Source organism: Schistocerca gregaria, chromosome 4 (genome assembly GCF_023897955.1).
Source record: "Schistocerca gregaria isolate iqSchGreg1 chromosome 4, iqSchGreg1.2, whole genome shotgun sequence".
Classification (NCBI taxonomy): Eukaryota; Metazoa; Arthropoda; class Insecta; order Orthoptera; family Acrididae; genus Schistocerca; species Schistocerca gregaria.
Window position 1 is genome coordinate 355,350,065 of NC_064923.1, and position 27,312 is coordinate 355,377,376.

At 41.1% G+C, this 27,312-nt stretch overlaps 1 protein-coding gene across 1 annotated transcript in view; it reads right to left on the reverse strand.

Moving 5' to 3' along the window:
- The window catches only part of LOC126268098 (methyl farnesoate epoxidase-like), a 279,495-nt gene that overhangs the window by 134,888 nt on the left and 117,295 nt on the right, over window positions 1–27,312 (reverse strand). Inside the window, exon 5 of the mRNA XM_049973605.1 lies at window positions 6,624–6,744. Coding sequence (XP_049829562.1) covers window positions 6,624–6,744 — 121 coding nt within the window. The remainder of the gene's footprint in view (window positions 1–6,623; window positions 6,745–27,312) is intronic.

The window sequence follows — 27,312 nt, forward strand, 5'->3', positions numbered from 1 at the left end:
TTCAAATATGTTATATCCTGCTGAACGCACTCTAGTCCGATTCACCAACGACGACGGTTCGCGTAGGTCGAGGAGGAGGAGGAGGAGATTAGTATTAACCCTATCGTCGACAACAAGGTGATTACCGGCAGAGCACAAGCTCGGATGAAGGAAGGATGGAGGAGGAAAGCGGCAGTGCCCTTACAAAGGAACAATGCCTTAAGCGATTCAGGGAATCACAGAAAACCTAAATCAGGATTCAAAAGCTGCGACATGAACGTGAAGAGAATAGTGATCCGAAAATGAAGAATAAATTTATTTCACGTTTATGATCAGAAATATTGCAGGGTCTCAATCTACCGGTTTCGGTCATGAAATACCATCTTCAGATCTGCAACAAAACACAAATATAACTAGTGGATGTCTACAAGTTAAAATAATAAAAGAGTTACTGAAATATATGTGAAAATTATGCGCTTTCAATATGAGGAGGAATACTTATTTATGAAAGAGAATGTCCTAATGTACTGGAGACGTAGTGGCATGGTCGCACAGGGCAATCGCGTGGTCTTAGGCGACTTATCACGGATCGCACGCCTCCTCCCCCCCCCTTCCCCCCGCCATCATAGTGGCACCGTCATATATGTGTAAAATATGGTATATACTATAGTCTTCTTGGCAGCAGTGGGACTGTTCAAAACAAACTGCCAGACAGAAGCCACAAAATGTTTGTCTCGCAAGCTTGCCAGATGTCGCTACTGTATGCGTGCACACGTTCTTCAATGATGTAACTATACGAAATAGAGAAAAAGAAGAATACATTTAGTAAAGTCTGTATTATGCTTACCAGATGTAAAAGTCATTTTGGTACTAAATCCAGTAACTTAAGACATGACAAAAGGTAGATTGTTTACAACGAGGAAGTTAAGCGATCATAATTCTGATACGCTCCACTGGCAAATTATGGATGAAAATTTGAAGGCGTAAGTATAATAATGTAAAACGACAAAAACAAAGAGCGAAAGAAGTCCAATGAATTAAAACATACTGTAGCAAATAATCAGCGCTTTCTGTTGACGCTACTCTGACAGAATGCCGCATAGGCGAGGCGTGGTTAGAGGAACGCAACCGCCAGCACGGCCCTCGTACTCTGCGACACGCCGTTCCAAGAAAACAATGATAAACCCCAGTACCAGTCCATTAACAGGATTATCTAGTTAGTGAAACATGTTATAGAGACCGAGAAGGGAGATAAACACTAGAGTTACACGCTCAACGTGAGAAAAACGAAACGAATTTGTAAAGCACTCTATACTATGTCGTTTCTCTTGCGTTCAGCATATACCTCGAGTGTTTTCGTGTCCCTTCTCTGTTTATGTAACATGTTTCACTAACTAAATAATCTTGTTAATGGACTGGTACTGGGATTTATCATTCTTTTCTTGGAACGGCTTGTCGCAGGATACGAGGGGCCCTCTGGTGGTTACGTTCGTCCAACCACTTCTTGCCTATGTGGCATTCTGTCGGTAGCGTCAACAGAGCCCGTTGATTACACAGGCCAACAATTTTTTTAAAAGCTTTTTTACTTTTGTAACTGATCTTTATAGATTTTTACGAGTTGAATTCGAATCTTGCCTTAACCTTTTTGTACAACCCATATTTTTCGAGCAAAATGCTTTTTATTATATAGTATAAAAATCTTAGGCTATACGGTAAACGGGGAAATTAATGAAACGCTTTGTTACACCATAAGCATTTACAGTAAGCTACCTAAAACAATTATATGTGTTAATAGAGGTTTCACTTGTCAGTTGGAACTGATTTGTATTTTCTTTCTCTTTTGTCTTTGAAGCTTCTTTTGTAGCTTTTTCTACGATAGGTCGCTTGCTGAACTTCTCGGTGAAGTGACCAACAGTAGTCCCCCATCATGTTGGTAGCGTTTTTCCATCACTTTAATGTCCTGGTGAAAACGCTCTCCTTGCTCCTCACTAACATCTCCCATATTGTCCGGGAAGCACTCATGGTGACTGTTCAAAAAAAACTTTCAAGCTCATTAAATATCCTGAAGTTTTAAACGTCTTTAACATTGTGGCTACAATAGAAACACATTATGGGTTTTTTTCATGTCCTAAGAACTTTCTAACGATTTGCTGGAATGATGCCCATGCTTCTTTCTCATTTAAGGTCATTGTGGATTCAATGTTAACATCAAACATCAATTTTCTAATGCCAGATCCGACAAAGACGCCTTCTTTTAGTTTAGCTTCTGAAAGGTGTGGAAACTTTTGGCAGAGATACTTAAAACATGGTCCATATTTAGGCAAAGCCTTTAAAAACTGTTTTATTGCTTTATATGTAGAAGTGGTAGGAGTACGTTTTTTGGACCTACAAGGCTTTTGCGTAAATGGGTTAAAGACCCCCTCACAGACCAGTTCTTTCTGCACCAGTGTTGATTCCTAGCCCTACTGTCCCATTCACACAACAAAGATCCAAATTTGGTAAAGCCACCTTACTGACCAAGGAGCATGCATGTTACTTTTAGATCGCCACCTATCATCCAATCATGAGCAGAATAGCCTATTTTATTTAGCACTATTTCTAGATTTTCGTAGCTTTCTTTCATACTTACAGAATGTCCAACACGTGTAGAAGCATATTTATTACCATTGTGTAAAAAGCAGCTTTGAAACTAGTTTTGGATGAATTAATAAACAGCCTCCAGTCTTCCTTTTTGTATTCAGTACCAAACTCATTCATCAGACCGAGAATGTCTGAGCAGTACACTAAATCACCTTCTTGTTGAAAAACTTGGAAAACTTCTGCTCTCTCTTTTTATACATGTATATGTGGTTCCAACTGTCAATAAGTTCTTTTCTATTAATCTAGAGCCAAGCAATTCAGCTTTTTCTTTCGTCAAGTCAAGATCCATAAACATATCGTTAAGCTCGGTCTAAGTAAACAATATGGATTCTAGACTTTCTGAATTACAATGGAATTCATCATCTGGTTCATGTAAATCGGATTGTCCATCAGAAAATACTTCTGTTGGAATAGAATTTAAATCGTCTGGTGATTCAGGAACTGGCAAATCTGCACCATGCCCTACTGGTCGGATGGCGGATGGAAGGTTAAAGTAGATTATTACCTTCTTGTTTTTCGAATTATGACCAGTAATACCAACACTGCAAAAGTAGCAATCATTGGAATGATTTCTTGGCTGTCTCCATATTATCCAAAGGCTTTTTTCTTCTTTTTGGACCATTTTGTAAGATCTTAACAAACACATGACATACACCTTATGTGAAACCCCAGATTTATTTTGATCACCAAGTTTAGATCCAAAGTATGACAGATAAAACTTTTTCACATAGCCTGTGATGTTTCTTTGGTGTTTTGTAATCACAAATTCACCACAACAGCAAATGTTTTTCAGCAGTGCTAGCAACGTCATCTACATTCATTACACCGCCTTTTTAAATTATTTTAACTATAAAAAAGCTGTTAAATTCTTTAAAAAATCGGTTAATTTAATATATTTAACTGTAAAATGTGAAGATATGGTGGTTAATACAGTCTTTTAAGTATCATATTTGGATTCCTCACCCAAAGAGACATACGAATAAGGTATTTTCAGCAAAAAAGTTCTTCCATCGTTGGCCTATGTTATTTGCTACAACATGTTTTCATTCAATGGGCTTATTTCACTCTTTGTGTCTGTCACTTTTAAATTATTCTGTGTACTCTGTAAGCTGGTTATTACTTACGCCTTTATATTTTCGTCCATAATTTGCCACTGGAGAGTATCAGAGTTATTTTCCCTTATCTATTTCCTTTTTAACAACCTACATTTTATCGTGTCTTAATTTACTGGATTTCATTACTGTAATGACTTTAACACCTGGCAAGTGAACTACTGATTGTATTCTTCTTTTTATGGTATATCGTATAATTACATCATTGAAGAATATGTATGTGCATACAGTAGTGACATCTGGTCAGCTTGCGAGACAAACATCTTGTGGCTGCTGCACGGCAGTTTGTTTTTAACAGTAGCACTGCTGACAAGATGACTATAGCATATAACATATTATATACATGCATGACGATGGTGGTGCTGATTTTGTGTTTAACATATGACGATGTCACCATGGCTCCAGTACATTACGACATGTTTTTCTATAAAACAGGTATGCCTCGTCATATTTGAAGGGCATAAGTTTCACATGTATTTCAGTAATACTTTTCGTCATGATCTATTTTATTGTTTTAAGCTGTAGACATCCACTAGTTATATTTGTGTTTTGCCGCAAATCTAAAGATCGTCATTGCTGACCGAAACCGGTACTCTGAGGAGCTACAATATTTGTGATTATAGACGTGAAATACATAAATTTACTCTAAAACAGGATGGCCGGATGCGTGTTTGAACCGTCGTCCTCCCGAATACAAGTCTAGTAGGCTAACCACTGCGCTACCCCACTCGGTCGCTAAGGTCGGGGCTCCGACGGAGTTTGATTTATTGCCGGCTCCAAGCGACAGTTGCGCTGCTCGCATACACGTGCTATGCGCTGGAAGAAAGCGTTTATCCTGTATATTATGTCTCTCGTTTGCTTAAATGGAATGTTTTGATTAACCACTACCACGAGAGTTGATAACTTGCAACAAACAGCTTCGAGATTCAATGAAGAGCGTTCAGAACACTAGTGAACAATCATTGGCTGTCGAAGAATGCGTGACTTAGGTGGGTAGAACAAGCCTTAACTCCACCTCTATCTTTCGTGATTCCAGCTGGAAGTTCTGATTAGATCCCGTAGAGATTCTGAATTCTTCTGGGCCTGCAGAGTTATAGATGTCGTGTGAGGACATTATATATATAGTAACCCAAAATGCTGCTAGAAAAAAAAATATTACGGCATTAGGTTTACAGCTGTAAGCTAATTTCGGCTTGATGGCCATTATGAGGCTCAGAAACATATACAGTTGTTGGTGCATATATCTGTATTCATTTGTAACTAATAACTGTTTTATGTATATGTTTCGTGGTACTTTCTTCCTGACACATCGTTAACGCTTTCACTGTCTAATACCTTGTACTACTCCGAATCGTAGGTGTAGCGCAGACGAAACTGAAGATACGTAATGTCTCAGCAGGAAATTGATGCTGAGCAATATTCGTTAACAGGTATTTAATATTTTTTGTAAGTTTAACAACGAAGTCAACTGTTTTATGTGGCTACATAATTAGCTTTTCCATCTATTGAGTTTTGAGTGGTTGTAGCAAATTCTTTGCTAATGTTTTATCCATTGTCGTGTTCTGTACTTTCAGTAAAGTTGTAAATATAACTGTTATGTTTTTAGTCGGTTTCTTCGTTAAAAATTTTGTCTAGCTGTTTGTGTCTGTGTATATTGATTTCTATTTCTTCAAAAAAAAAAAAAAAAAAAAAAAGCTCTTTATTGGGCCCTTTGGTGCTATGTGCAAAATTTGCATCGCATTTTGGATCTGATTTACACTGTGGCTTTCTGTTCGTATGTATTTGAATTCTGTGAATAGGTTTGTGGCACCGTTTATGGTATGATCTAGGTATGTAATTTTGAAAATTCTGCCTGTTTGGCATATGTAGAATTTTTCTCAATAATTACAATGTGAAGCAGATCGAAAATTCGATGAAAATCATCCACATTACAATAAAGGACCCAATAATGAACTCTATGGAATAAATAGAAATCTACATAAAGACTCGTAAATATCGAGACAAAATTTTTGACGAGCAAACTGACTAAAAATTTAAAAATGATACAACTTTACTGAAATCACAAAACACAGTAATGGATAAAACAGGGAAAGACAAAATCAACGAACATTAGCAAAGATTTACTACTAATGTACATAGCTCGGTAGATGAACAAGATCATTATGCAACCACATAAAATCGTTGACTTAGTTGTAGGATAAAGCTGTCAAAGTGATTCCGTAGTGCTACCAAACGGCGGTGAGGCTGGTTGCTACGTTACACCCACTGTTCCAAATGGTTACAGACATTTGCCATACGATTGCGTTCGATGATTCATCGAGCCAGTCTAGGACGCGTGATAAACGTGAGTTTCTTCAAATGGTTCAAAAGGCTCTGAGCACTATGAGACATAACATCTGAGGTCTTTAATCCCCTAGAACTTAGAACTACTGAAACCTAACTAACCTAAGGAGATCACACACATCCATGCCCAAGGCAGGATTCGAACTTGCGACCGTAGCAGTCGCGCGGTTCCAGACTGAAGCGCCTAGAACCACTCTGCCAACACGGCCGGCGTGCGTTTGTCATGTAAACCTTTTGATGAAAACAGAGTTATACTTACAACATTTTTACCGTCCTAGAAAAACTTATATATGTTTCTTTTATGCATCATTCGCCCTTACTAAAGGAATGTTTTTATGTAATTGCGATGATCCCCATTTTAGGAAATTGCAATAATTGTAATTGTCAGTATCCGCATAGAGGAGGGAACTTTGGAGACGGTTTAAGACTTTGCAGAGACTTATCACAGATGCAGGCGCAAAATCCGACAGGGATGTGTAACATCCAATACATCCGATCAATCATATTTAAAATATAAGCATGTAATAAAGTTTATTGCGCATTACTTACCCATAAATTTTCTGTTATTAATTTGGGCTTCTTCAACTTTTGCAATTTCACACAAATATGCATCTATGAGATCCCTCTTCTTCCCTGGAACATATGTGGCCTTGTGGTCTTCAATAAGTTTCTGGAAAACAGTAAGGATTTTTGTTAAATATAATTGTGTAGGTTTTTACGACTTGAGTCACTTAACATAAAAGTTTTCTGAGTGTCGTACCGCTTCATAATGTGATAAAACTATGCTGGAGAAACCAAAAGAATGCCACTGCAACCGCGTCCGAAACCTTGGTTTCTCCAGGACAGTCGTTTTCTTTTCCTTTGTTTACAATATGACGCGGTGCGATACTCAGGAAACTTTTGTGTCAACAGTGAATAAATAGGTGTCTCTGGGTAGATGGTATTCATACCAATACGAGCAAGAAGAAAATACACTCCTGGAAATTGAAATAAGAACACGGTGAATTCATTGTCCCAGGAAGGGGAAACTTTATTGACACATTCCTGGGGTCAGATACATCACACGATCACACTGACAGAACCACAGGCACATAGACACAGGCAACAGAGCATGCACAATGTCGGCACTAGTACAGTGTATATCCACCTTTCGCAGCAATGCAGGCTGCTATTCTCCCATGGAGACGATCGTAGAGATGCTGGATGTAGTCCTGCGCAACGGCTTGCCATCCCATTTCCACCTGGCGCCTCAGTTGGACCAGCGTTCGTGCTGGACGTGCAGACCGCGTGAGACGACGCTTCATCCAGTCCCAAACATGCTCAATGGGGGACAGATCCGGAGATCTTGCTGGCCAGGGTAGTTGACTTACACCTTCTAGAGCACGTTGGGTGGCACGGGATACATGCGGACGTGCATTGTCCTGTTGGAACACGAAGTTCCCTTGCCGGTCTAGGAATGGTAGAACGATGGGTTCGATGACGGTTTGGATGTACCGTGCACTATTCAGTGTCCCCTCGACCATCACCAGAGGTGTACGGCCAGTGTAGGAGATCGCTCCCCACACCATGATGCCGGGTGTTGGCCCTGTGTGCCTCGGTCGTATGCAGTCCTGATTGTGGCGCTCACCTGCACGGCGCCAAACACGCATACGACCATCATCGTCACCAAGGCAGAAGCGACTCTCATCGCTGAAGACGACACGTCTCCATTCGTCCCTCCATTCACACCTGTCGCGACACCACTGGAGGCGGGCTGCACGATGTTGGGGCGTGAGCGGAAAAGGCCTAACGGTGTGCGGCACCGTAGCCCAGCTTCATGGAGAATGGTCCTCGCCGATACCCCAGGAGCAACAGTGTCCCTAATTTGCTGGGAAGTGGCGGTGCGGTCCCCTACGGTACTGCGTAGGATCCTACGGTCTTGGCGTGCATCCGTGGGTCGCTGCGGTCCGGTCCCAGGTCGACGGACACGTGCACCTTCCGCCGACCACTGGCGACAACATCGATGTACTGTGGAGACCTCACGCTCCACGTGTTCAGCAATTCGGCGGTACGTCCACCCGGCCTCCCGCATGCCCACTATACACCCTCGCTCAAAATCCGTCAACTGCACATACGGTTCACGTCCACGCTGTCGCGGCATGCTACCAGTGTTAAAGACTGCGATGGAGCTCCGTATGCCACGGCAAACTGGCTGACACTGACGGCGGCGGTGCACAAATGCTGCGCAGCTAGCGCCATTCGACGGCCAACACCGCGGTTCCTGGTGTGTCCGCTGTGCCGTGCGTGTGATCATTGCTTGTACAGCCCTCTCGCAGTGTCCGGAGCAAGTATGGTGGGTCTGACACACCGGTGTCAATGTGTTATTTTTTTCCATTTCCAGGAGTGTATCTTTCAGAAATTGAATGGAAGAATTTTTTCCTTTTACTTATAATTATATGGCCTTGCCAGGAACATCTGCGAGTTTTGTAATCCAATGTACAGTGAGCGATCACCTTCAAAATCTTTTGTTGACCAACAAACAGTTTCCTTTTTATGACGACGCTATGTTATTATACCAAAAAATCTCTCGTATTTAATACGAAGCAATGGTGGGAATTTGATTTAAACGTGTGATAAAGAGTGAGGGCACTGGTTGTGACACCGGATCCGAATTCAGAGAGATGGTGTTACATGTCTCGAGCGGTCATTTTAGTTTGGATTTTCCATCAGAGTTTCTAAATTATTTCAGGCAGTTGGTAGGATGATTAAGGGACAAGTCCACAATCAATATATTACATAGTGAGATTTTCACTCTGCAGCGGAGTGTGCGCTGATATGAAACTTCCTGGCACACAGTTTTAATCTGCCAGGAAGTTTCAATATATTACATCATCCTTCTCCAGTAAGTCTAGTGGCCAGTCTCACTTATTCCCTTGTGGAAGGAACATGAAACCTAACATTCCTTCCCTTTCACCTGCATCTGCTTGTATACTCTGTAAAATACTGTCAGGGGCATGACAGACAGTTTCTTTTATTTGTATACACTCAGACGGAGAGCATGGAAAGAATTATTGTTACTATGGTCCCTTTTTCTTTATTATTATTTCATTCTCCTTTAGGGGAGTCTGACAGTAGCTGTTTAAACTTTCTAGGCATAGGATTGCAATTTACTTAAAAGAGATCACAACATTAAAGAATTAAATAAAGTTGGTAGGAGAAGTGAATCAGCTCAAAACGGGGGAGAAAGGACCCATCTCGGCAAAATTACGGAAACTGAACTTAGTATTTCACTAAAAAATAGATGTCTGTAATAAAAAGTCGTTCCCTAAAAATTTACATTTACTAGACAGTTGCTGGGCCAGAATTCACATAAGCATGGCAAACACTCATTTTAAGTTAATAAAAGGAACAACGAAATAAAGATTGTTGAGAAGATTTTAGGAAGTAGACCGACTGTACAGAAATAGTCCCATACTCAGGGAATAAGTGTAGGGGGAGGAGATTCAGGAATCTTTCATTTCTGTGGAGGTGGTTTGGCATAAAGATGGTAGTAACATTTAAATTAATAAGTAATATAGAAGTATATAACTCTGAAGAAAAAATAGACGAAATTAGCAAAAAACTAGTATTCTTATATCGGCATAGCCACAGAATGACTCGTAGAAGATAGACAAGAAAGTACAGCAGTCTGAATAATTAAAAGGCAAATCCAAACGGCTTAGCAAAGTGGAAATTGGCTTAAATATGCATGAAGCTGAAAACAGAACGAAATGTAGAAAAATAGTAATAGATGGGACAGTATCCAAGGCAAATCTGTTCCAAAAATTCTGGGTAGAAAATGGACAACGCAAGAGAGGAATGGAGAAAGTGAACAGAAGGTGTATTGCAGAAACCTCAAGCTAACTTAGTGGCTTGAAAGTTGTGCTTTGCGACCTATAACAGTAGCAGAAGAAGTAAACAACAGATTGTTGTTTAATGTAAGTACTGTGCCGTTTCTTGCATAAGTTTAACTTAAACTCGTTTATTTTGCAATCTGCATGCGGTGTTGGTGAGGTTCTGTGTTGTTTCGGAGAGAGTGATAATACTGCCAATGCTAGTGGAGACGGCAGTGTTGTTTGTTATGCATTAAAACAAATGTGATACAAACACCGTCATATATTCGACAGAGCGCAGATTTTTGACTAGAACTATGAACTACAGTATGTGTTGTGCGGCAAAGCTATGCACTTTTGAAGAGAAAGACCTGCTCACGATCTTTTACAACTTCACACAATTCGTGGTCTACTGCCAGAAAATAACAGAAGTAACGTGATGACCTGGCTTAACAACTTTCAAATAACTTCCGGGAATTCAGCCAGGTAACACTTTTAGCGACCGCCGATATTTCGGCGGGAGAACACCCCGCCATTTGCAAGGCAAACTGCAACGGACATGCGGCGTACATGCAAATTTAATACCTCGGTTCTCGGACAGAAGACAACACACACACAGGAGACTAGTGCCACCAGAAATGAGCAAAGTCAGAGCTATCGATAGTGAGACTACGAACTCTCAGGTGAGGCAGCATTGACTCTGTCCCTCTGTTTTTTGACAAGGGAGAGAGCCGGATTCCTAACAGAGTTTAAACAGAAACCTCCATCCCTGTTAACGAGGTTGCTCGCTAATTTAATCTGAACTGCCTCCCTAATAACACTGTCCCAATAGCTGGACGTGCATGCCAATATCTCGGTGTTGTCATATAACATGGGGTGGCCAGTATCCAAGCAATGTTCGGCAATAGCAGATCTATTTGGCTGCTGTAATCGTTTGTGCCGTTTATGCTCAGTACATCGGTCCTCCACGGTCCTGATAGTTCGACCAATATCTGCCATGCCGCAGCTACAAGGAATACGATATACACCCGCCTTACGCAGTCCAAGATCATCCTTAACGGAACTCAAAAGTCCTCTAATTTTAGACGGAGGTCGGAAAACACATTTCACATCGTATTTCCGTAAAATACGACCGATCTTATTGGACGTGTTTCCTACGTAAGGCTAAAAGGCGGTAGACTTAGGTGTTGACTCAGAATTATCATCAATCACCCGATGTACAGTTTGTCGATAGCGCAACGCACGTTCAATCTATCACTATAACCATTTTGACGAAATGTAACTTCAAGATGGGACAGCTCAGCTAGCAAAGTCTCAGCGTCAGAAACGACATGTGCCCTGTGTACCAAGGTACGAAGTACCCCTTCACGCTGAGCCTGATGGTGACAGCAATTAGCTTGTAAGTAAAAGTCGATGTGAGTACGTTTCCTGTAGACTGCATGTCCCAATGATCCATCATCCTTCCTCCTAACCAACACGTCGACAAAGGGAAGGCAATCATCCTCTCCCCTCTCCATCGTAAAACGAATGTACGGGTGGATCGAGTTCAGATGTTCTAGAAAGACATTAAAATTCTCCCTACCATGAGGCCAAACAACGAACGCATCGTCGACGTATCTAAAGAAACAGGCGGGTTTCAAAGGGGCCGACTCCAATGCTTGTTCCTCGAAGTCTTTCATTGCGATCACAGGAGACAACGGACTACCCATCGCAATTCCATCTGTCTGCTCGTAATACTGGTCATTAAATAAAAAGTAAGTGGATGTCAACACATGCCTAAAGAGATTAGTTAATTCAGCATCAAACCTGGCCTCAATTAACCGCAACGAATCAGACAGAGGAACACGAGTGAAGAGAGAGACCACATCGAAACTCACTGAAATATCAGAGTCATTCAGCCTCAGTCCCTCCAAACGACGTAAAAAATCAGCTGAGTTCCTGATATGATGTTCACACCGTCCTACTTGTAGACTCAACGGACAAGCAAGATGCTTGGATACACGATATGTCGGAGCGCCGATTTTACTCACTATAGGACGGAAAGGAACCCTTTCCTTATGAGCCTTTGGAAGGCCATATAACCTAGGGGGAACGGCACTATAGGTGTTAAGCCTCTTGGTAGTGTCCTGCGACAAACCACTTTTCTTCAGGAGGCTGTTGGTCTTTCTCTCAACACTTTTCGTGGGGTCAGTATCGATTATGCGATACGCTGAATCAGATAGTAAACGTTGCATCTTTTGTACATAATCATGTTTATTTAAAACAACGGTGACATTGCCCTTGTCAGCAGGTAAATTAACAATACTGGGATCAACTTTGAGAGAGGTTACAGAATTCCCTCCCTAAGCCCGACAAGACGCCTCCTGAGACGCGGCAAGGCAGGAGTAGGCAAAATGCAACAGGGAATAACAATATTAATGTGCTAATAGTAAACTGCAGGAGCGTCTATAGAAAGGTCCCAGAACTGCTCTCATTAATAAACGGCCACAACGCCCATATAGTACTAGGGGCAGAAAGTTGGCTGAAACCACATGTTAACAGTAATGAAATCCTTAACTCAGATTGGAATGTATACCGCAGAGACAGGCTGGACATTGAAGGGAGAGGAGTGTTTATAGCGATAAGAAGTGCAATAGTATCGAAGGAAATTGAAAGGGATTCGAATTGTGAAATGATTTGGTTGAAGGTCACGGTTAAAGCAGGCTCAGACATGGTAATTGGATGTCTCTATAGGCCCCCGGGCTCAGCAGTTGTTGTGGCTCAGCACCTGAAGAACAATTTGGAAAATATTTCAAGTAGATTTCCCCACCATGTTATAGTTTTGGGTGGAGATTTTAATTTGCCGGATATAGACTGGGAGACTCAAACGTTCATAACGGGTGGCAGGGACAAAGAATTCAGTGAAATTTTTATAAGTGCTTTATCTGAAAACTACCTTGAGCAGTTAAACAGAGAACCGACTCGTGGCGATAACATATTATACCTGCTGGTGACAAACAGACCCGAACTATTTGAATCAGTTAATGCAGAACAGGGAATCAGCGATCATAAAGCGGTTACTGCATCGATGATTTCAGCCGTAAATAGAAATATTAAAAATGGTAGGAAGATTTTTCTGTTTTGCAAAAGTGACAAAAAGCAGATTACAGATTACCTGACGGCTCAACACAAAAGTTTTGTCTCAAGTACAGATACTGTTGAGGATCAGTGGACAAAGTTCAAAACCATCGTACAATATGCGTTAGATGAGTATGTGCGAAGCAAGATCGTAAGAGATGAGAAACAGTCACCATGGTACAACAACCGAGTTAGAAAACTGCTGCGGAAGCAAAGGGAACTTCACAGCAAACACAAACATAGCCAAAGCCTTGCAGGCAAACAAAAATTACGCGAAGCGAAATGTAGTGTGAGGAGGGCTATGCGAGAGGCTTTCAGTGAATTCGAAAGTAAAGTTCTATGTACTGACTTGGCATAAAATCCTAAGAAATTTTGGTCCTATGTCAAAGCGGTAGGTGGATCAAAACAAAATGTCCAGACACTCTGTGCCAAAATGGTACTGAAACAGAGGATGACAGACTAAAGGCCGAAATACTAAATGTCTTCTTCCAAAGCTGTTTCACAGAGGAAGACTGCACTGTGCTTCCTTCTCTAGATTGTCGCACAGATGACAAAATGGTAGATATCGAAATAGACGACAGAGGGATAGAGAAACAATTAAAATCGCTCAAAAGAGGAAAGGCCGCTGGTCCTGATGGGATACCAGTTCGATTTTACACAGAGTACGCGAAGGAACTTGCCCCCCTTCTTGCAGCGGTGTACCGTAGGTCTCTAGAAGAGCGAAGCGTTCCAAAGGATAGGAAAAGGGCACAGGACATTCCCGTTTTTAAGAAGGGACGTCGAATAGATGTGCAGAACTATAGACCTATATCTCTAACGTCGATCAGTTGTAGAATTTTGGAACACGTATTATGTTCGAGTATACTGACTTTTCTGGAGACTAGAAATCTACTCTGTAGGAATCAGCATGGGTTTCGAACAAGACGGTCGTGTGAAACCCAGCTCGCGCTATTCGTCCACGAGACTCAGAGGGCCATAGACACGGGTTCACAGGTAGATGCCGTGTTTCTTGACTTCCGCAAGGCGTTTGACACAGTTCCCCACAGTCGTTTAATGAACAAAGTAAGAGCATACGGACTATTAGATCAATTGTGTGATTGGATTGAGGAGTTCATAGATAACAGAACGCAGCATGTCATTCTCAATGGAGAGAAGTCTTCCGAAGTAAGAGTGATTTCAGGTGTGCCGCAGGGGAGTGTCATAGGACCGTTGCTATTCACAATATACATATATGACCTGGTGGATGACATCGGAAGTTCACTGAGGCTTTTTGCAGATGATGCTGTGGTGTATCGAGAGGTTGCAACAATGGAAAATTGCATTGAAATGCAGGAGGATCTGCAGCAAATTGACGCATGGTGCACGGAATGGCAATTGAATCTCAATGTAGACAAGTGTAATGTGATGCGAATACATAGAAAGATAGACCCCTTATCATTTAGCTACAAAATAGCAGGTCAGCAACTGGAAGCAGTTAATTCCATGAATTATCTGGGAGTACGCATTAGGAGTGATTTAAAATGGAATGATCATATAAAGTTGATCGTCGGTAAAGCAGATGCCAGACTGAGATTCATTGGAAGAATCCTAAGGAAATGCAATCCGAAAACAAAGTAAGTAGGTTACAGTACGCTTGTTCGCCCACTGCTTGAATACTGCTCAGCAGTGTGGGATCCGCACCAGATAGGGTTGATAGAAGAGATAGAGAAGATCCAACGGAGAGCAGCACGCTTCGTTACAGGATCATTTAGTAATTGCGAAAGCGTTACGGAGATGATAGATAAACTCCAGTGGAAGACTCTGCAGGAGAGACGCTCAGTAGCTCGGTACGGGCTTTTGTTAAAGTTTCGAGAACATACCTTCACCGAAGAGTCAAGCAGTATATTGCTCCCTCCTACGTATATCTCGCGAAGAGACCATGAGGATAAAATCAGATAGATTAGAGCCCACACAGAAGCATACCGACAATCCTTCTTTCCACGTACAATACGAGACTGGAATAGAAGGGAGAACCGATAGAGGTACTCAGGGTACCCTCCGCCACACACCGTCAGGTGGCTTGCGGAGTATGGATGTAGATGTAGAGCTTAAAGCAGCCCTCTCTGCTGCTGTTACATTACTCTTGGGTGGACGAGCCCTAGTCAAAACACGGCATGCCTCCCTCCTAACTTCCTCTGCAGTGTCAGGAGGTAGTTTGCAAACTGCCTGTTCAATTGAACTAATAAAATCAACTACCTGCAAATTCTTCGGAGTGGGTGCAAAATTTAAACCCTTCCCTAGCACGGATAAGATTGCGTCGTCAGAATATTTCTCTGTGAGTTTTATCACAGAACGTCGAGGTATAACATCCGACTCCACCCGATGAAAACGTTCAAACTTTGCCAAATGCCGGGCAGTAACGGAGTTGTATCCCAGTCAGCTTGGGTCCATGAGGCACCGTCCAACCAATCCCAAGTGAAATCAGACGCTTCAGATGCAACCATTAAATGAAAACGATAGAATTCTTTGGAAACAGAATCCAAACGTCGACGAGTAAAACGAATCCTTTCGCGAACAAGAGCCAAGCTTGATTCCATTGGCGGCAGGAGAATTAATATGGTGCACAACCTTAGCAAATGTTGGGACATGATTTCCATCACGACACCTTAATAAAAATGACAAGGCACATTGCAGTCTAACTCGACAGCTACGAAGTTTATCCAACTTACGTAAACACCGATACATTTCCTCCCCATAGACGTAAACAATGTGAGACCTGAGTTTCTCCTGGCGTATACAACTTTCAAATAACTTCCAGGATTTCTACCTGGTAAAACTTTCAGCGACCGCCAATATTTCGGCAGGGTGTTCTCCCGCCGAAATATCGGCGGTCGCTGAAAGTGTTACCTGGCTGAATTCCTGGAAGTTATTTGAAAGTTGTATACGCCAGGAGAAACTCAGGTCTCACATGGCTTAACAACGGTTGAGTTGTTAAAGAGTGAACTTAAAATTACAAGCAGTATTGTCAGTAAAAACACAAAGTATTATTGTTTTTGAGCTATTCTATCTAATAGCACTAAACTGCAGATGTGTTGTGTGTGTGTATGTATGTATGTGTTTACGAATGCGTGAAACCCTTTGTGGTTAAGAAATTTAGGTGGTGTTCCTTTGTTGTTGTATGAATGTCGGACTCGAAATTCCCTGAGAATATATCGAATTGGGAACCCATTTATCCTCATTACAAGATAGTAGTGAAGCAAATGTGATGTGGTGCAGTATGTTTGTATGGGTTGCATACATTCAGGAAGAAGATTACATTGAGGGGTAAACTATCGCCTTACCCTTAACCTATTGTTATACTAATTCATTTATAACAGCCAACCCATCCCCTTCCTCATCCCATCCCTCTGGGAAAAGAGATGCCAGTACTGGGGCACTTTCTTGTCACCCCTTTTCAGTTCAGTTCTGGGCCACTTTTCCCCGTCATTAGAGAAACTCCCAACCCTCCCCTCCACTCCTCTCTCCCTACCCCCACTTCCCCTACCAGGCGGGTGCTGTGGTCTCGCGGTTCTAGGCACTCAGTCTGGAACTGCACGACTGCTACGGTCGCAGGTTCGAATCCTGCCACGGGCATGGATGTGTGTGATGTCCTTAGGTTAGTTAGGTTTAAGTAGTTCTAAGTTCTAGGGGACTGATGACCACAGATGTTAAGTCCCATAGTGCTCAGAGCCATTTGAACCATTTGAACTTCCCCTGCCCTACTTCCACTTGAGAGTTAGCAGAAAAAGAGACTTAGTCTGTTCTGTGCTGCTAGAAAGAAGGATCTCATGACAATAAATTCAGATCAAAGTCAATTACATTATAGAGTAAACATTGTTGATATATAAAATTCAGTTTGCATATTTTTTATTTAGTCAGTTTGCAGGAGTTAGTTCACCAACCATCCCTATCCCCATTCGCCCAGCAACAAAGATTCCCAGCCATCCCCCTTGTAACCTCCCCCCAGTTTCGCACCGAACTAAATTATTTGCATACACTGTAGGTGAAGTTATATTATAATTATTTTAGCATAATATATATCTTTCCTCCTTGGTATGAGACTCATTGCTGTCCACTTCTGTTATTGTGAAAACTACTAAATGATATCTCTTTTCTTAAATGCTGGAATTTATTAATTAAATCACTCAATTTACAAACATTTATGAACATCAAACACTGTGTGCCATTCTGCCACTCATCTCTGTCCTTGCTATCGAGCAACCTGTCTCTCTAACCTCACACACTCGACTTCCACCAACGGACTCCATCACTCGACTACTGCCACCACACATTGTTGACTACACACCAGCCTTTGCTTAAACCATGTATGATATCTGCATAGTGCATAATCGATACTACACGAGTGTACTGTATCCTTTCATATCCCCACCAAAATAACACTTTAATATGAAAAATGTAACAGTGATATTAGATTTGAATATTAAAGTAGAAAAATATAGAGAAAGTAAAAATAAAATGTAAAATTACATTATTTAGTCAAAACTATTTGCTTATTAATGAAGAACCTCAAGTCATTAAGAATAATTCTCATTTGTGTAAGGAAAATGGTGTTTAAGAAATTCAAGTATCACTTAATCACAGTACATTAATCAAATTATATCATTAAATCAGTCACTAATTAGCAACAAGATAAGTCAGGTTAATCGCAAATGCTTGTGCACACTGCATAATGCCATTTAATTAACATAGCAACTTGAAACATAATGCTGTAATGTCCCAAATAAATAGTATGGCTAACTGTGATACACGAATAAGAAGTGTCTATTAGCTTGTTCATGATTTTTTTTTGTAATGAATAAAATACTAATGATCAGATAGTCACTGTATTGAATTAATAGAAACATAGGCCTAACTGAATGAATGTGATTAAAAAATAAACACACAACTCTAACTACTACACAATATTCACAGGAAAATATTCTATTACTAACCCACATAAATTACCACTCCAAGTGACAGCATATTTTGAAAATGCGATACTGTTATATTTATGGCACACAGTTTACAGGGTTAGTAATACAAGAAATTTGACAAAAGGTACATACCTTGGAAAGTAATCCATAAAGAAATAGTCACCTTGGAAAACACTTTTTTTACGCAGCACTTCATATCTAATTACTGTGGTTTCGGTCCCTACCTATATGTTGAGTCGTAAATCACACGCTGGTTCACTACGCACTGGGATGTGGCATCGATGACGCCGGGGATATACCACCGCAAAACAATAACACTTTCACTGTTTACTGTGCTTTTTCACTTCCCTATATGACGCGAGGCAAAACACATGTATTCGTAGCTTTCGATGAATTACAGGGCTGTGGCATCGAAGCCGCCGGGGACTGTAGACTCGTTGTCTCTGCAAATTGGTGGAATTTTAGTGACAGTGTCATAACAGCGAGTCCCGCGCCGTGAGGCTTGTTTTTGTTGTCGATCAGCTGTTCGCTGACGTCAGTAACCCATGGTTTCGCGTTTCACACAGCTCGCCAACCTGACAGGCTAGCGCTGTGCTGGAACAGGCGACAGTCGCGCTGCGTGCTAGGTCCTGGTAGGGATTGGTACATCCTCTGCTGCAGTTCTAACATGTGACGACCACGCTGCGCGCGCATTGCTTCACGTCGGTGGCACCATATCGACTCGCCAACACACAAACACAAAACGGAATTACGGCAGTGGGGAAACGAAATACACTGCGCGCGCACGTCACTCAGTCTGTACTAACCACAACACTCGCGCCACGCGTTCCTATTATTGTTTATAGACGTGTCTCTGACTCAAGCACTGCACAATGTTTACGCGACAGCATAAAATCCTTAAAACTGATTGCATCTAGCGCACAGTAGCTATCTACTACTGCCCACTATAACTAACTCACAAGAGCTACCGACTCTTATCCATTTATTTTCACACAGGCTAAATGATATGAACCGAATAACACAATGTATATTTTTTTTTCGCAGGCAGATATATTTGCATTCTCTCGCAGCTGGAAATGTACAAAGTCACTCAACGGTAAACAACAGACAAATTACAACCAATCAACCAAACCAGTACATAAATCTGAAAGTAAATCAAAACAATTACATTAAAGGAAACGTTCAGAACGAATTTCAGATATTTGAGACTGAAGTAGTCGAAACACATAAGTCTAGTAGGTTGACGGCCTTTGTCTCACGTGGCTCTGAAAGTGAACTTAGGCTGGCGAACCTAACATACAACTTATGAGGTTGGAGATGGGGAAACAATCATAGGACAACAGCTGCTTGTAACATTAACACACTACCCATTCACATTAATGTTAGAAGTAGCTCTCTCTCCCTCCCCCCCCCCCCCCCCCTCCACCACCACTCTCAGACCCCACCCCGATCAAACCACGGGTCCTGAAACGTCTGCACTCGTTACTCACATCACCGAGATTTTCCTTAACTAATCCTTACTTCTAGTTTGAGTCTTCTGACTGGTTTCATGCGGCCCGCTACGAATTCTTCTCCCGCGCTCTCACCTTCTTCTCAGAGTAACAATACGTGCGCCGTACGTCGTTGATTCTTTACGGCGTATTTTCCTCTAAAATCGCGTCCTCAACGATAGATCGTCTACACCTCCCTGAAGTACTATGGAGGTAACTCCTTGATATCTTAAAACATGTCCTATCCTCTTGTCCTTTCTTTCTCTCACAGTCCTCCACATAATCCTCTACTCGCCGATTCTAGAAAGACCTCCTCATTTCTTATTTTATCATTCCTCACAATTTTCAACGACCTTTCGCTGCACCACACCTCAACCGATGGGATACTTTTCTTTGCCAGTTTCCACACAACTTTTCACTCTGCAGCGGAGTGTGCACTGATATGAAACTTCCTGATTCCTGGCAGATTAAAACTGTGTGCCCGACCGAGACTTGAATCCGAAGTTTCAGAGCATCTCTTGTCTTGCAACACTTATTATAGATGATACGGTTTAATGTTTTCTACATGTTGTAGGCTATGATAGTGACCGGACTGCACCATTTCAATTTCAACAGAATTAGGGTGAACAAGTTTTCTAATTTTGAATGGTCCTCTGTAGTAGTGATGAAACTTCTGTATCTCTTCATTTGCACTTGATGATTTCGTATGAGTTCGAATAAGTAGTAAGTCACCGACTTTGTACGTAATGGGCTTCACTATCTGGTCATGTGCCAGCTTCTGTTCTTCTGCTCGTTTTTTCATCGTCTCCAACGCGATTTTAAAGCGCTCCTCTTGCGTAATTTCCTTCTCTTGCGGAAAGGAAATGTTTTCATGAAACATACTGTCAGGTTTCTTTCCAAAGAGAACTGTACATGGCGGCAATCCCGTTGAATCATACGATAAACTATTAATTACTGTTTCAAAATCTGTCAATCGTTCTATCCATCTTTTATGTTTCTTCCCACCATGTGCACGAAATAAAAGTCCGAGTTCACACATTTGACGTTCAGTCGGGTTGGGCGCAGGTCTTCATCATTAATAAAATCTTTCGATGAGTGTGACCGAAATTGTCGACCATTGTCCGATAAAATGCACCTTGGCCTGACAGTATTTACTAAGTATTCTTCCCTGAGTTTCTTGACTATGATCTTACTGTTGGCTTTCCTGAGTGTTTAAAGGCGTACAAATTTCGAAAAGACATCCATCACAACCAAAATTTGAGTAAAATTCTCTTTTGATCTGGGTAGCGGTTCATAGAGATCGAGAGCTGAAATTTCACCAGGATTTTGAGGTATAATGCTATGCATGAAACCTTTGTGCTGAATCGTAGACACTTTGGTTCTTTGACAGAGATCGCAAGATTTTAGAATTGATCGTACTTTTCGTGTCATGTTATCGAAAATGACGTTCTCCTGCAATTTTAGTATACATTTACGTGGCCCAAAATGAGCATACCTCACGTGAACGTATCTTATTAATTCATCCACTACATGTTTGGGTATACATAGACTCCAATGATGAGAATTCAAGTTGCTTCGCCGGTAAAGGATACCATCTTGTTTTAAATAGTATTGACGTATCTTTTCACTACTCTCAGCATTCGGATCATCATATTTTTCTTTAACCATCCTCAATATTTCTTCATCGTCCTGTTCCTGTTTTATGTTCCGCAGAATCTTGAAGATATGACGCTCGCCTTCGACACCTCGCATAAAATGAATCCTTATATCTTTCTGGCGTGGATGCGCCACATTAACTGAATCTTGTCCTTCTGGTAGCCTTGGTAGCGCATCCGGTACGACGTTCTGCTTTCCTGGTATGTACTGAATCTCAAAACTGTATTACTGAAGCATTAACGACGACCGGTTTAACCTACTGTGCATCAATTAGCAATTTATCAAGAATGATAATGCTTTGTGATCTGTCACTACGACAGTATGCCTTCCAAATAGATAACAGCGAAACTTTTCGAAGCTCCAAACAATGACAAGTGCTTCTCTTTCCGTGACAGTACATTTTCGCTCCCAACTTGTGAGTGCGCGGCTCGCAAATGCGATAGTATGACGTTCAATAACTTCATCGACTTCAATTAATTGATATAATTCTGCGCCAAGCGCACAATCACTTGAGTCGGTGCCAAGGTAAAACTTTTCACTTAAATCAGGGTGGTGAAGGATAGATGCTTCACACAGTTGGTTTTTTATTGAATCAAACTCTTCTTGATGTTCATGAGTCCATTTCCATATAGCATCCTTTTTGAGAAAGTCCATTAAGACAGGAGAAGATAGGTAGCATGCAGAAAGAAAACGACGATAAAAATTACAGAAACCAAAAAACCACTTAAGTTGCTTACGGCACTTAGGTGACGGAAAATTTCTTACTTTGTCAATTTTTGTTGGATCCGATTCAATCCCTCGCGACGAAATAATATGCCCAAAGAATTTAATTTGCGACTTGGTGAATTCCGTTTTTTTTTCAGGTTAACAGTCACTCTAGCTTTCTTAAATGCTTCAAGTATCCGATGAATAATTTCCAAATATTCTTCGCATGAAGCTGTGCTAATCAAAATATCGTCAACTTAAAGCGTTACATGTTTCAACAACTCTTCACCTAAAACTTTGTCCAATGCTCTCACAAAAGCCGCTGAAGAAATCGAGAGGCCAAAGGGTATTCTCTGAAATTGGTAACTTCTATCATTATTAATAAATGCTGTATACTTTCTACTATTCTCTTCTAGCATTAACTGCCAGTAACTACTAGTCAAATAAAGGCTACTTAGATATTTGACTCCTTTGAATCTTTGTAACAAAACCTTCAGGTTTTCTGGCTGATCATGCTGTGGTAAAATTATGCGATTCATTGCACGGGCGTCAAGAACAATGCGAACTGTACCCTCCTTCTTTGCTACAGCATGTATTGGGTTTGAAGATTCGCTATCTGAGCGCTCAATTATTTGATTATTCAACATCCTCTGTATTTTCTTGTTAACAGCTTCCCTTTTTTGTCAGTGCTATTGCGTATCACATACTGCGAAATGGTTCATGGTTCTTTACCTTAATTTTACGAACATATCCTTTAATTAATCCTGGTATCTTTGAAAATCTATCGACGTAGCATCTCAGTAGTTCCCTCAGTTCTTCTCGTTCTGCTTCAGTCAAGTCAACTAACACTCGAATCTTGGTTTGAATACAATTTAGAGTATCCTCCTCGTTCCTCTCTTGCAGCTTAGCGCAGTTCTCTGAATTGTTTAAAGTGACAGCTTCATATTCTCCTCTATAGCGCATCATCCTTAGTTTCACGCCCGCAGCAACCTTATTATCCATAATAAACCCTTTGAATTCAATACTTCTTTCTTTATTATCTCTCCACGTCCGCAGACAATTCTCCTCAAAATTAATACAGCATTTCATCTCTGACAAACAATCAACTCCGAGAACTAGCCTACCATTGAGAGCACCAACAATTAACACACTCTGCTCATATTCGTCCCATTGAATACAAAATCTTAGTAATGCTTGTCCTTTAATTGGTTTGCTTCGGTTTCCAACTGCGCTGACAATACGTACGCCGTTAACAGGAAATGTGGGAATAGCGACAAGATTGCTTAATTGGCGATCGATACTGTCCACTGTCTCTGTCATTGTGTGGCCGGCTCGGCGGATGATTTGACCTGAATCCGTCTTGTACAATGTATTCGTTTCTCCTGTATCTATCATCGTCACGGCGATCAAATACTTTCGGTCGTTCGTAACTTGGGATTCCTTCCCGCGCTGGGCCGTTAAGACAATTCGGGTAATTCTTACTACTGTGTCGCTCACGTTGATCGTGTTCGGCACTGAGCAATTCCAATCGGTTCATTAGCAAACACACTTGCTCCATTGTTAACTGTGGTGTGAGTGCTAACTTCTCAAGCACCAAAAATGGCAATTTCTGGATTAATATAAGCATTAGCTCTTCTTCTTTAATCGGATCGTCCAAGTATGCATTGACGTTCCAGTACCTTTGCATAAACTCATGCATTGTACCGTGATGTCTTGCATAATTTGGCGGTGTGAGAATTTTTGATTTTACGTCCCACTGTTTTTCTCTCGACCAAATTTAAAAAAAAATGCTGTTTCAGATTCTTCATATTTTGTGTAATTGTCAGATACACTTATACCCCAAATATGTGGCTAACCCTTCACGTGGCTGATGCAAGTATCAATTTTAGCACCTTCCGTATGACTCGGAAACGCATGTTTAAATTATCTAATGAACGCAACTGCGTGGATGTCTTGTTTCGGTACATATTCATGAAATTTTCGACCGCTCAGTCCATTCTCAACAATTACTTGCGGCAAACCAATAATATTGTTTTCTGGTTCACGTAATACTGCATTAATTTCATCGAACAAAATTTCTTTAGTAATTCCATTTGACATTGTGTCGTTGTTCGTTACCTTTTGTCGTATCTCATGTACCTCATCACTTAGTTCATCACGTCGCGTTTGTACGCCGTTAACCATCTTAATTATCGACTCCTTTTTGGCTTTACAAGTACTTTTAATTTTGACGATTTCGTCATCTTGAACCTTAACTTTGTCATTAACTTTGCAATTAAAATCTTCCGTTTGCCTACACCGTCCGTTAACTTGAATTTTAAGATCTGTAATTTCGCTGCCAATGGCCTCATGTTTGTCTTGACATTCTTTTCGGAGCTCATCATGCTTTTGTTCAAATGAGCTGGTGATTGCCGTTCGCAAATTGCTAATCGCATTAGTTAGTGTCTGATAATCATTTTTGATTTCCTGATGGAACTTTCCTGTTTCCTCATAAAATTTTGCTATTTCCTCACGCACCTTTTTTTATTTTCCTCATGCAACGCTCTTGTTTCTACACGCGCCTGTCTATTTTCCTCATGAACATTTTTGATTGCTTCTAACAATTGAGATATACAATCATTACTGACAACAGGAGTTTCTGTTTGCTGGCTAACCATCGGTGTTGAACTTCTGTTAGGTACATAAAAACTAAGAGTATCACTGTCCTCTGTCGACGTAGCTGTAGTGTTTTCCATCACATTAATTTGTTCTCCGTCAAGCACGTTATTAAATTGTCCTACCTCGTCTTTAGTAACACTACCGCTTTGTTCCGAATTAGCCATATTAACACTGTTCACAACAATCACTGTTCGTTGTAACTTATGCTTGCTCTAAATTGAAAAGTTCACTCGCAATTTAAAAGTCGGTAACACTATTGATTATTCTTATTCCTGTTCATTCCTACACAACGTTGAGTTCACTTAATTTCGAAACGCTGCTGTGCTAAAATGCTGAAGACTCACTGTTTCCTGTGTTGTCTTCTCCGTCGCTTCCGAAGATTGCTGTGGAATCGAAGTCCTGTCACAGTCGCCATATGTAACCTCCACCCAGTTTCGCACCGAACTAAATTATTCGCATATGCTGTAGGTGAAGTTGACTCGTTGTTGTCCACTTCCGTTACTGTGAAAACTACTAAATGATAACATCTCTTTTCTTAAATGTAGGAATTTATTAATTAAATCACTCAATTTATAAACATTCATGAACATCAAACACTGTGTGCCATTCTGCCACTCATCTCTGGCCTCGCTACCGAGCAACCTATCTCTCTAGCCTCTCACAGCCGACTTCCACCCATGGACTCCAACACTCGACTACTGCCTACCCACTCGCACATTGTTGACTACACACCAGTCTTTGCTTAAACCATGATATCTGCATAGTGCATAGTGCATAATCGATACTACACAAGTGTACTGTATCCTTTCATATCCCCACCAAAATAACACTTTAATATGAAAAATGTAACAGTGATATTAGATTTGAATATTAAAGTAGAAAAATATAGAGAAAGTAAAAATAAAATGTAAAATTACATTATTTAGTCAAAAATATTTGCTTATTAATGGAGAACCTCAAGTCATTAAGAATAATTCTCATTTGTGTAAGGAAAATGGTGTTTAAGAAATTCAAGTATCACTTAATCACAGTACATTAATCAAATTATATCATTAAATCAGTCACTAATTAGCAACAAGATAAGTCAGGTTAATCGCAAATGCTTGTGCACACTGCACAATGCCATTGAATTAACATAGCAACATGAAACATAATGCTGTAACGTCCTAAATAAATTGTATGGCTAACTGTGATACACGAATAAGAAGTGTCTATTAGCTTGTTCATGAATATTTTTTTTGTAGTGAATTAAATACTAATGATCAGATAGTCACTGTATTGTTGACTGCACTGCAGTCTTTGCTTAAACCATGTATGATCTCTGCATAGTGCCTAATCGATACTACGTAAGGGTACTGTACCCTTACACCCTCCCTTTCTCCTTTGTGAGAGTGCTACCCACCACTTCTGCTCCATTGTAAACCAGCATGAGAGCAGTTCTGACAGCCATCAATCGACTGATTGATGGATTTATGACCCCTACTGTTCTGCTGAGTGGTGAAGGGGTGGCTGATATATCTCTAAAATGAATAAAGATCGCACCCTACCATACATTCTTCCACTTTAACAAATAAAAATGACGGAAAATTAATCCAACTCTTGGAAATACTTCATATAACTTATAGATTGACTATTAATTTGCAGTAGAAAGGTGAAACTCGCTATAAATATGTAATACGTGATTACATGATTACCCAAGCACTCTCCTCCACTCGCTGCCCATCCTCCACACCGCTGCACTGAGATTGCAGAGGAACTGCTATCGTGGGCCACATAGTCCACCACTGCACTAAATGCAAGATCACACAATGCGCAGAGAAACTATTGCTGGGGGCCACGCTGTCAGCTGACAGGAGCCATGCACGCTGATACCAGTCTGAGGGGACACAGCCGGCCGGAGTGGCCGAGCGCTTCTAGGCGCTACAGTCTGGAGCTGCGCAACCGCTATGGTCGGAGTTCGAATCCTGCCTCAGGCATGGTTGTGCGTGATGGCCTTAGGTTGGTTACGTTTAAGTAGTTCTAAGTTCTAGGGGACTGATGACCTAAGCAGTTAAATCCCATAGTGCTTAGAGCCATTTAAACTTTTTTTTTTCTGGGACGCACATACCTGCCCATCTGAGGAAGCTTCCATTTTTTTTGCAGCCGGGGCGATAGCATTCCATTGACCAGGGAATTCTAGACTCTCTTCCTATCTCTCTCCTCTCTCCTCTCTCTCTCTCTCTCTCTCTCTCTCTCTCTCTCTCTCTCTCTCTCTCTCTCTCTCTCTCTCGTTCTCTCTCTCATGGTTACTTCCTGTTTGGGTGAACACCTGCATGAACCAAAGTTTCCAACTACGCAGGCCGAGGTTTCCATTCCTCCTCAGAATACTGTGTTGGAACTGCCTGATGCTGAATCAGGAAACTGTAGAACTAAGCTCGCTCTGTTCCATCTGATCAGTTCCAAATTATATTGAAGGCGCTGTCGCATGAAGTGTTAACGAAACAGATTGCTTATAACACTCACCACCAACTATAGTGATTCTTTTTCATAATAAAACTTATTTTTAACATTTGAGAATCACACAGATACATGTTGCAAATACAGTAATTACAAATGGATTATAGTGATGTTTGAGAACACAAGCACCTTTCTTCAGCCGCCGCCCTACTTGCCACCACCGAAACGTTTCCACCTTACGCTAAATATATCTGGCAAAAAACTTTTCGATCGCACACACTAGCGATCACGAAGAGCGTGCCGCCCGCCAACGGCAGGAGTGCTGGGAGCTGCAGCCACCTAGGCCGGGCACGACTATAGACTGGTATGTGTG